General features: G+C 45.8%; 1 protein-coding gene across 2 annotated transcripts in view; it reads left to right on the forward strand.

The window, feature by feature from the left end:
* LOC135913648 (calcium-activated chloride channel regulator 1-like) overlaps window positions 1-12,298 on the forward strand; it is a 212,359-nt gene that overhangs the window by 168,512 nt on the left and 31,549 nt on the right. For both annotated transcript variants that reach the window (XM_070520909.1, XM_070520910.1), the window contains exons 9-10: window positions 3,837-4,145; window positions 6,195-6,413. In XM_070520909.1, coding sequence (XP_070377010.1) covers window positions 3,837-4,145; window positions 6,195-6,413 — 528 coding nt within the window. The remainder of the gene's footprint in view (window positions 1-3,836; window positions 4,146-6,194; window positions 6,414-12,298) is intronic.

Raw genomic sequence — 12,298 nt, forward strand, 5'->3', positions numbered from 1 at the left:
GTTTTATCACACGGGCATCACGTTTCGCATTAGTTAGTGGGACAAATGTCTAACTGCTCATGGAGGCTACTTTTAAATAAAGCACACCATTTGTTAGGGATTCGCGTTGGCTGGTTTTCATTTGCTTCGCCCTCGTATATTTTGCACAACTACTGCTTTTTATATATTCTGTGAGTTGAGACTATAATTTCGGTGCAGTTACAATACACGACCGCTCACAGCGCCTGCACAATATATTCGAACAAAGGACAGCGTTATTGAGATACTTTCTCTGGCTATAGCATATGTACAAAAATGTAAATAAGGTTCTTGAATGATAGTTTCATTTAAAATATTTGACCTTGTTTATTTCATGGCATTTACATTTTTATGCGAAGCATATTACGAGGGCTCAACCCAGCTCCTCAGGCGCGGCGGTGACCATGAAATCACGTGACACCGTGACGTCACGACAGAGGAGAAGTGGCTTTGGCTCAACGCTTGCAAGACGGGCTGGGTGGGAATCGAACCAGGGTCTCCGGAGTGTGGGACGGAGACGCTACCACTGAGCCACGAGTACAACGCTTCAAAGCGGTACAAAAGCGCCTCTAGTGAATGCGGTGTTGCCTTAGAAACGCGCTGTTTCTAAGGCGTGCGTCTCTTGCTCAGGCGCACATTTCGTTGCCGCGCCGAACGCTGCTTTGCTCGACGCTCACCGCGTCCAATGCGGGGCGCGTAGTCGCTGCCCTGTAGCCCATTGTCTTACACCCCTTGGCGGGTCGACGGGAACGCTGTCGCGTTCCACTCTTGAAGGCGAAGAAGTAATGCATGAGTTGTTTCTTCGTCTAGCCGAACCAAATATAGCCAAGCAACAGCAGTTCACCAGGCTAAACAGTGGTTCAACAACTAAAATAAAGGCTAGTATGCTTCGCATCCTGGGCTTAACCTTACCTAAGCCACAGCCATTTTTTTATATCCGCAGCATACACTGCTTCGCTGGTTTCGGAACAATATGTTTCAACAGTTCGTATGATATTTGCTTTACTTATTAAGTAGACAAAACAACATAGAAGCATTGATATCATTTATTACTGATACAATTTTGGGGACCCACAAGCATATGCTTTTATAACAAAATACGTATTTTACTTGTCTTTATAGTGCGTAGCGTTCACGAATTTGTTTGCTGCAACTTTGGCAATGACAATGCAGTTATCGTTCATGTATTTGATCCAGGAATGAATTTTATAAGAAGGAGGCCAAGGTGAAACGTGAGACCCCTCAACACTGCCCCCCCCCCTCCCCGAACGACATTTTAGCTACGCCACTGATGAAGGAGTAGTTGGATCCTTTGTATATCGTAGCCTTTCATCCCAGTGCTTTCTATTCAGCGTGACGGTCAATGACGCCTTCAGTTGTCGGTGTAGATGCTGGACCATGACAATGCTCTGTGGGTGGTAAGCCGTGGTGTTATGAAGGCGCGTACCCAGCTGTCCCGCCAGGGCTCAAAAGAAAGGTGCTTTGGAATTACCAGCCTCCGTCAGTAGTTATGCGCACAGCGCAACTGAACCACAGTGCCCACGTGGCAATAAATGCTTGCGCCACTGTTTCGCCCTTGACGTCTTGTAGAGGTGTCGCCTCAGGCCACCAAAAACACTAGCCGACACACATGAGGAGGTACTTGAAAACTTGGTAAGGCGGAAGAGATCCCACCAACTCTTAACGCACGTGATTGAAACGGCTCTATTATGGTCGAAACGGTTTCGCCGCTGAGCACACGTGTCAAGTCACTTTCACAGCATGACAGGCTTGCAGCCTATTGCCCAACTTCGAACATCGCTGTTGAACCTTGGCCGGATGAATCACTCTGCGATAAGTCTGTCTTGCTGTGATGGCGAGATGGCTTAGCCCGTGCAGTCAATCGAATATTGGCCGCCGAAAGTGTAGGAGCGCAAGTAGGCTAGGAGCTGCGTGTGGTGTGTCGTACATGACAAATGTTCTTCTGTAGGGAAGCGGCAACTTCGCATGCTGGAGTGGCGAGATTTCTTCCCACAATTGGTGGAACTCAGGGCCGTTTTGCTGGGAAGCGGCAGGAGCTTGGAAATTCAAACGGCCAGCCGGCACAGTGCTGATGCACGATAAGTGCATACCCTGCCAGATTTTATGACCCAGAGATGTGGCATATGTCAGCAGAAAATTGGGAAAAAAGGAAAGTAGTTGAACCAGATGTTCTGAGTACGACGAACTGTTGTTATTTAAGACGAAGGCTAACGGCTTGTGGTCAGTCAGAATGTAAATGTAGAGCCTTCAAGAAAAAGAACAAAAATGTGTGACACCGCAATAGATAGCCAACATCTCCTTCGCGAAGGTGCTGTCGCGAGCTGCCAGTCAGTGCTCTCGTGCTGCTGCAGTGCTGCACCCACCGAAATGGTCGACACGTCAACCATAAGGGGAGTGGCGCGTCGAGCAACGGATGAATCAGCAACACTGCATTCCTCGACTGCATTTTCACTTGCTGGAAGAACTGTTCACGCTCCTAGGAGCAGTGAATGGTAGGCGGTTTCTAAGAGTCGCAAGGCAGCAAGTCGGTAAGCGGCGGAAGAACTCGTTCACATGATGGTATGAAGTTCCTGTGAAAATTTGTGAGCCCGAGAAACTCGCGCAACTTTCGGAACGAGGTTGGACAAGGGAAGTGCTCGATTGCCCGCAGCTGTAATTCCAGTGGCTTGATGCTTTGGCGTGAAATACGATGGCCGAGTAAATCCCAGGCTCCAATTCCGAAAATCAATTTCTTGGTCTTTCGGATCAGGCCGTGTTCATCCAGCCGCGCAAATAGGACGCGAAGGTGCTCTTTGTGCTCTCCGGTTCTCAAATGTTCGAAAACTTTGCAAGTTACATCTGTGGATAATTTATTGTTCAGTGAAGTACATCTTCCCTGTTAAAATTGTAAAAGGGTCCGAATATGCACAAACAAGATCTTCGCACAACAGAAAGCTGAGATGGTTGGTAAGGATTCAATATGCAAAAGAGGTGAGGCATGAAGACAGGACACAACAGTAGAGAAGTGTACAACACTTCTCTACTCTTGTTTCCTGTCTTCACGCCTCACCCTTTTTTTGCATAACCAGATCCTGGCACTTCGGGTAGCTTGCGCAGGAATTCTTTGATGGTGTCGTTAACTCTATGTTGTAGCGTGGTTTCTCGCCTACCAAGCTATTCTCGAAGTGACAGTGGATTGTTCGGTAGCAAACATTTTGGAAGGGGAATTATTAGCACAGCTAAATTTTTTTTCGCCTTTGTTTCTGGAGGAGAGGCGCTTGAAAGCATTAATTGGCTGTGCTCTTCTCGCAACCTTCTAACCAGCCACACGCGAAGGACGCATGTGCCGTCATTGGTACCGCGACAGCACGACGGTGGGATGACAGCGCCAACTGTTTGAACACGGTTCATGTTCCCGCATCATTTCTGTCGAAAATAAGGGTTGCAACTGAGAAGCGAATATTATTCATGTACTTCTGTCATTTTGTGCGTGGAAGTTCGTAATCGTTTTTCACAACGCTATAAACAGGGAAAACGGGTTTGTGAAATTACAAAGGGTCAGTTGTGGTCAAGAACATTTGCGGGGTTTGCAAAAAATATTGGTTCGAGTACTTTTCAGCTGCTGCTCAAAGGCACGGGATGGTTTTCCGTACGCCACTGCCTAATGCTATTATTATTGCAGTAATTTCATTTGATATGCAAACATAGGAGCGTATGTGTCCATTGATTGCTCGCCACCAGCGTCTGCTCACGTCATATGAAGCGCAGATCAGAGCTCAGTAATAAAGTTTACTTCTGGTGATACCTATCGCTTTCAGGGGCTCATTACAACCAGTGAAACTGCAAAAGGTAATGCCACTGAACCACTGGTTTCTGGCCAGGGTACTACGCTGCCCAATCGCTATGAATTGGCACCACAAATAGCAGCATTCAAAGAAGATGCGGAAAGATCTCATCGTGAGGCGACAAACGAGCTCAGGAGCCTCGCTAAAGCTACAGGATTGGCCATCTCCCAGTCTGCTGACGGCGAGTGCTTTCCAAAGGATGGATACAATCCCAGACTCGACATTAGGAGTGCCTTGAAGGATTATCTCAGCTGGGGCGAGCGCTCCAAGGAACCTATGTATGTAGGTACAAATTTGCAGCGTTCAACTAAGAATATTCCTAGAGGCAGACAGAGTTTCTGCACCTATTTAGCATCCTGGTTATTCCCGCCACCAAAAAGTGCGATACCGCGCATTGGAGAACTTACAGAAAGGTTTAGCTCGGAGTCATCCTCGATCGACCTATTCAAATGCACGTAAAATGCACTTTTGAAACAATTACTCGACCCATTTCACCTATCTTTATTGCATTGAGGAGAGAAAGCGAAATTCCAGTCACTCTACAAAAACTCATATATGAGTTCCCATGTTTTCAATATTGGTAATAATTGGTGTCTTTAACAACAACCGAAGCATGTTAAAAGTTATAATTCCTAAACTGGACAGAAAACAAATATCGCTATTCTGTAAATAGCGACGGTTATTCTCATAGGAAAACATCTTATATTAGCCTAATATACACGTGAAGTAGGTACTATGCTTAGGAACGTTTTCCGAAAGCCCTACTCGCAAATTAGCGTGTAATGCAAATAGGTGCGTAACACAACAATTTTGTCTGCTTTGTATGTACTACCCAGGTGGTCATATAGTTCCTCTCCAAGTTTTCCTATTTTTCTTTTTTTGCTTTCTTTCACGCGTGGAAAAAACGTGTATATACGATGTATCGTGGATCGGAACGCTAGATCGATAACTATTCAGTATTGCCGACTGCTTTCTCAATAATACTTTCACTCTGAGCATAATATGTGACAAGCATATTAATATTAAATGAATAATCAGTGATACGTAATCGAATAATCTGAGTTGCTGCAAGCCAGAGCAAACAGAGTGACTTTAGTTCTGTCCTTCTACGGGGCACTTGCATATTTTTAAAATGTGGCACAAATTACGAGGTACACGTAGTATTTTTCGTCGTTTCTTGTTGATTCTTCATAAGCACTCCCAATAGCAACACGGTTGGTTTCTAAAGTATAATAAATAATGCTAAATAAATACGCGGCTTAGGTAGGTGAATCCCTAGAACAGAAATATAAGACTGGCACTTCGCACACTGTGCTTGGGTGCATGAACTCCTTCCGTTCGGTGTAGCACGCATGGAAACACTTGCACGTAACGTTCCAGTAAGTCCTTTTATTTCTTTTATTCTTAAAACATTTAAGCATACTTCAGCACCGTAAGGACTATTGCAGAGTGGGTATAGATAAACGACAAAATGAAAGAAATACATAAAGTTATAAATAAAGAAATCTATCAAGACTGGAACAAGTACAGCAAAATAAATTATGTAAACACATGCTTGCCGTCGGTAAGTGTAGACACATTCTTATCGAGTGGCACACAATGAGCACCGCCACCTAAAGAGTTCCGTAGCTGAACTGTCCTTAAAAGGAAGCTCAATTTGAAGGTGTTTGTCCTTGCAAGTATGGGGGAGGTGTTAAGTTCGTGGTGAATTCGAGTTAACAATTCCTTGGCAAACATTGAGAAGGTGTTTGCCAGGTGATAACAAGGATAGACAATACGGTGTAATATTTCTAAAGACTGGCTACCCAATGTTGTCCTCTGCTTTATACAGTACCCACGGCAGTGTTCTTGAGCCATCGCCAGAACTAGGTATGCACATTTTCCGGAATGACTAGATCGCGTCAGTCGCGAGAAAAAATAAATCGATCACTTACTATTACCTAAGCAAACTACTACGCAAAAAAACTTTGAGCTACAGTACCCACTTTTAGAGGTGAACGTAGAAGTTTATCATATAATAACAGAACTGTGCCTTGAAAACTTACTTCTTTCCGAACAAATATTTTTTTTAATTATGTACCCCTCACATCATCTGTTACCAGCGCACTTTTATTATAGAAATATTTTATCTCATGTGTTTTTCCTTTTTTAGTATTGTGGCTCGCTTGCTGGCATCACCGAACCCTTTGTACAGAGGTGGCTGTAGCATGTGCTCCTGTCAAACGAATCTGTTGAGCGGATTTTAGCGACCAACTCTTCCATCTCTTTGACAATTAGATCTGTTTTCATCGCACTGTGCAATAAGTAAACGAGCATTTCTTCATTTCGCAGATTATGTACATAACGAAAGGCTTCAACGGAACTGTCCAAGAAACATTTATACTTGATGAAGGCCTGGGAAACAACACGGTTGTTACAATCATCCGTCAACCTGCTGAAAATTACTCCCTCATGGCCTGGCTGGTGGACCCCACAGGAAAGAGGTGTCAGAATTGTGAGGAAGTGGAGAACGGCACGGAAAAATCACTCACCATACCAAGCCCTGCCACGGTATGACTTAATCCTTAGAAACCAGGATTTATAGAATATGCGGATTACTCTTGTTCGACTGTTTTTTTTTTTTCACCAGCCACTTCTCATCACCTACCAATCATGAAAATACTGTAGAGGCAGTGGCCTTTAAATAACTGAATGAGGTCTTTTTACACTTGCTGGAAGAGGACCGATAGAAGTTTCAATGCCCCAGTCCGCGTCGAGTAGCAGTTCAGTTTAAACATCTCTCTTTGAATGTCTGTCCTAAACTGAGCTCCTAATTTGTTTAGTATCTCTATCACTGTTTTCCCTGCCTTCTATTTCTTTATTTCTCTCTCTCATAAATACCCCTTACTCATCATCATCATCAGCGGGGCTACGCCCACTGCTAGGCAAAGATCTTCCCATACTTATCCAACTACCCCGGCCATGTGCTAATTGTGGCCATGTTGTCCCTGCAAACTTCTTAGCTTCATCCGCCCAACTAACTGTCTGCCACCCCCTGCTTCGTTTCTCTTCTCTTGGAATCCAGTCCGTAACCCTTAATGACCACCGGTTATCGTCCCTCCTCATTACACGCCATGCCCATGCCCATTTCTTTTTCTTGATTCGCACTGAGATGCAGTTAACTCGCGTTTGTTCCCTCACGCAGTCTGCTCTCTCCATGTCATCTTAACGTTACACCCATCATTCGTCTTTCTATAGCTCGTTGTGTTGTCCTCAATTTAAGTAAGACCATTTTCGTAATCCTCCCGGTTGCTGCACTGTACGTGAGTACTATTAAGACATAGCTGTTGTACACTTTTCTCTTGAGAGATAATGGCAACCTGCTGTTTATGATCTGAGAATGCCTGCCAAATGCACCCCAGCCCATTCTTATTCTTCTGATTATTTCAGTCTCATGATCCAGATACACGGTCACTATCTGCCCTAAGTAGATGTACTCCCTTACCACTTCTAGTGTCTCGCTAGTTATCGCTAACTGCTGTTCTATTCAGGTACTGTTAAACATTACTTTAGTATTTTGCAGAACAATGCTTATACCCACCCTTCTGCTGTGGCTATCCAGGTCAGCGAGCATCCATTGGAATTGTTACCCTGAGTTACTAAGCAAGGCAATATCATCAGCGAATCGCAAGTCAGTAAAGTATTCTCCATTACCTATTACTCGAATTCTTTACAATCCAGGTCTCTGAATACCTCTTCTAAACACGCTGTGAATAGCAATGGAGAGATCGTATCTCCCTGACTGAGTCGTTTTGGGATTTTGTTGCTTTCTTTAGCAGGACTACGGTGACTGTGGAGCCACTATAGATATCTTTCAGCGTTTTTACATATGGCTCATCTACACCCTTATTGCTTAATGTCTGCATGACTGTTGATATTCCGACTGATTAAACCGCTTTCTCGTAATCAATGAAAGCTATATGTAAGGGTTGGTTATATTCCGGACATTTCTCTATCTACACATTGCCAGTTTGAATATGGTCTATTATTGAGTAGCCTTTACGAAATCATCCCTGGCCCTTTTGTTGACAGAATTCCAAAGTGTTCCTGACTGTATTTGGGATTACCTTAGTAAATACTTTGTGGGCAACGGAAGCTGATCGGTCTATGGTTTTTCAAGTCTTTAACATCCCCTTTTTTATGGAAAACGATTATTTTGGCGTCTTTCAACGATTCCGGTACGCTCGAGATCATGCGGCGTTGCGTGTACAGGGTAACCAGTTTCTCTTGACCAATCTGCCCCCCATCCTTAAACAAATCTACTGATACCTGATCCTCTCCAGCTGCCTTCACCCTTTGCATAGCTCCTAAGGCTCTCTTTACTTCTTTCTTCGTCACTCATGGGGATGTCAAATTCCTCTACACTATTCTCTCTTTCATTATCGTCGTCTGTGCCACTGATACTGTATAAATCTTTATAGAACTCATCAGCCACTTGAACTACCTTATCCATGTTAGTAATAATATTCCTGGCGTTGTCTCCTAACGCACACATCGGATCCTTGCCTATTTCTAGTTTCTTCTTCACTGCTTTTAGACTTCCTCCGTTCCTGAGAGAATGCTCAATTCTATCCATATTCTACTTCCTTATCTCAGCTATCTTACGCGTGTTGATTAACTGGGAAATATCTGCCAACTCTATTCCAGCTCTAGGGTTAGAGGGTTTCATGTATTGGCGTTTCTCGTTCAGCGCATAAATGCTCTGTGTATGAAATAGTGCACGACATGAACTGCTTGGTATGGTTCGAGGCAGACTGAATTTTGCTCCCACACCTGGTAACGGGCAGTTCGCAGCATTACAACTCGTTAGAGTCTACCAGGTTTGAAAATGACAAAAAAATTACCTGATTACAATAACTGTAGCGAAGACGAGGTAGGCCATAGTGGGCCATCTTCTCCAGCGCTTTCTAGTGGGTTAATATCTCCAGCGCTTTGTTCGGGAAACACCACTCGTACTGAAAGCCCAGGCCGTGGTCTGACGATCGGCCCAACCGCTGGCGGCTAATCAACACCTTTAGAAGTAGTGGAGCTTGTTTCGGCCTACAATGTAAATCCTCGAACTTCTATTCCATGCCCTACGCTCAACCATGCCTGAAGACGCATCCCAGCCAGCACCTCCACAGTCGGTCATGTGCTGCGGTGTGGCTCGCCAGAAAGACCCTGCCATATTCAGTGGCGCGCACGACACCAACGTCGAGAACTGGCTTACGATATCTGCTAGGGTAGGCACCCAGAAGAAATGGGACGATCGGGCCAAGATGAGCAACGTGCTCTTCCATCTCGCGGGTGTCCCCAGTTTCCAGTACAACAACCGTGAGACTGCTTTTCCGACGTGTCCCTCGTTGAAGACCTTTTTAGGGACTGTGTTTGGTCGCCCTGCTTTGCGCAAGCAGTCAGCGGAGTCGTGTTTGCGAAAACCTGCACAGTAGCCGGGTGAATCATTTACCGGGTAAATTGATGATGTATTGAACTTGGGTAAGAAAGTCAACGCAACGAAATCGGAGACCAACTGAATCAGAAATGTCATGAACTAGATAGAGGACGCTGCATACAACATGCTACTGGGCAAGAATCCTCAGTACGTGGCCGATATCGTCACTTTATGCCAAAGCTACGAGAAGCTGCGTATGCAGTGCTAGCTGCCACGTCGCCCTTTTTCGTTCGACGACCTCGTGGCTGGTTTGGCTATCATCTTCCGCCAGTCAGCATTGTTTGCTGAAATGAACGCGCTAGTTCGGGCGGAATTTGCACGCTAGCTCTCCTTGATGTCCTTGGCTCAGCCGCCTCATCTACGACAACCTGGATCGCATTTTCTGCCTCCGTTCCATCGCACGATCGAGAAAAAATTACCAAGGTCGTGCCAGACCATCGCCAACATCTTCTTGCGGCTGTTCGACTATGCTATACGCGGACGTCTTTGCGCCCCCCAACAGATCCTTTCGGCAGCACCACTCAGATTCGCTGAAGTCGTCCCGAGGACTCAACCACTCTCTCTAAGCATGGCTCTCCGTTATGCCGACTTCGTGGCTAGGCCCGGACTGCAGCGTTATCATCGGTTGACATTATCCTCAGCTGGGATTTTCTCTCGCACCAGAATGCCGTTATTCGTTGCACACGGGCCGAACTAAAATTATCGCCATCCTTGGATTTGTCCCTCACTCATAATTCCTCGCGTTCTGGCAAAATACTTGACGAAGTAGACATCCATGATCCTCCGAACGCGTCGACACCCCTGCCCACGTCCTGCAGCGGAGACTCAGACGTTGTTACACTACATTCTCCATCTGAGGACTTTGTAACTGTAAACGTCTGCAGCAATTTTTTGCCACATTGGACATCACACAGGGATTACAGCAAAATTTTCCTTTGCGGCCTGTTTTCATACTCTGTATTGCTGCTCCGAGGGGAATGTCTTGGCAATGTAGAAACGATCGACGATGTTTGAGCTATAGACCTGTCTGACGACAATGACTATACTAGTTCCAGTATGCTCAGTGCTGTTTCTATGTGTCCCTGTCGTCCAGCGATGTGTTCGATTTTTCCGATTGCCGATGACCTTACACTGGCCCAACTGTCTCAGCTTTTGTGCCTTTTAGAATAATTTCATTTTGCTTTTGATGTAGGGCAATCTTCCCATGGTTGGACACTGGCGGTTACACATTGCATAGTTACTGGCCCGCAACCGCCATTGCAGCAACGTCCTTATCATGTATAGCCTGCAGAACGCCGTCTATTGAAGGAACAAGTTAAAGGCATGCTGCGAATCAAGGTGGTACGACATTCTAACTGTTTCAGCGCATCTGTTGTCACCCCAATTACGAAGAACGATGGTCCCATGCGGTTCTGTTCCGAATACCGCCGCCTAAAAAAAAAGATCACTCACAACGACAGCCACCATCTCCTGCGAGTAGACATGAGTGACCGTCTACATGGCACCAAGTTTTTTTTTTCATTTCTAGATTTGCACTCAGTGTATCGGTGAGTACCCATGGTAGACGCCGATCGGCCGAACACAGAATGCTTATACAAATTTAGCGAGTAATGCCTCTGGGAGTTCGTAATGCGTCCGGAAACTTTCAGCGCATGATGGACACAAATCTGCATGACATGGTGTGGCACACGTGCTTGCGCTTTCTCGCTTACGTTTTTGTTTTGGCTCATTACATCACGCACTCTCTGACGGATCAGGTCTGTTAAGGTGTCTAAAAACACTTGGCTGCAGCTAAACCTCAAGAAGTGCCAATTTGCCACTCGGTAGTGGACAATGCTTGGTTATATCGTATCCAAGGAGGGAATTCTCCCTGATGCAGCCAAACTTCTGTCCATCACCGAATTACTCAACCAAAGTCCTTAAAAAGATACGCAGGTTCGTCGGTCTGTGCTCTTCAGACGCTTGATTCGCGATTTCGCCGCCATCACATCGTCCCTGACAAAGCTACTTAAAAGCAACGGGTCTCTCACTTTATTGTCTTCCAAGTGCGATGAAGTCTTCAGAATGCTCAGTCGTTTGGTAACGTATCCGTGGATATTACGCCATAACTCTCCGACAGCTTCTGCCGAAGTGCACATAGATGTCAGTGTTGTCTGTCCCGCCTCTGTTGTCACCCAGCACAAAATAGGGGTTTCCTTAAATGTAGTGCTTGATGCAAGTCGTACGCTTGCAAAAGCTGAGATAAAGCACACTGTGATAGAATAATAATGCCTTGTCACCTCATCTGGCTTCTCACAAAGTTCAGGCCTCATGTATATGACCCTCAATTTGATGTAATAATGTACCACCATGCACTGTTTTGGCTGTCGTCCTTGAGCGATCCCTGAAGCACTTCGCCCGATGGGCACTTCGCCTGCTGCAGGACTACCATATCCGTGTGCTGTGCCACAACGGATGCCAGCATTCTTGGGCTGAAGCCTTCTCAGCCTCACCCTTGCCTGACGACAATGCCTGCTGCTCACTATCCCACTATGCCATTTCTTCGCTCGACCTTACTGCTGTCACGTCTGAGCAGCGCAAATACCATTCCATTACATCCCTTATAGACTTGCTTTCTGGTCCACCAGCACAGCCATCTCACACGTTGCGTCGTCAAGCTCACCATTTCACCATTCGGGACAAACGCCTTCCCCGACCATTTATAGCCCCGACGGACACCACGGGCTATCAGTTATACCTCACAGCCTCCGTTCCTACATAAACGCAGCATTCTACACCGATCCACAGTGTGCACGCTCAGGAGTTTTCAAAACTTTACAGCGCCTTCAACAGCGATAGTAATGGCAAGGGATTTGCAACTTCGTTCAGAAGTTCGTACGCCGTTGCCTCGATGCTAAGCGCCGGAAATCTCCACAACTCCCCTCGCCAGCCAGTCTGCAGACTTTGCCCTGCATGGCCGTTTGGG

This window comes from Dermacentor albipictus, chromosome 6 (assembly GCF_038994185.2).
Source record: "Dermacentor albipictus isolate Rhodes 1998 colony chromosome 6, USDA_Dalb.pri_finalv2, whole genome shotgun sequence".
Lineage (NCBI taxonomy): Eukaryota > Metazoa > Arthropoda > Arachnida > Ixodida > Ixodidae > Dermacentor > Dermacentor albipictus.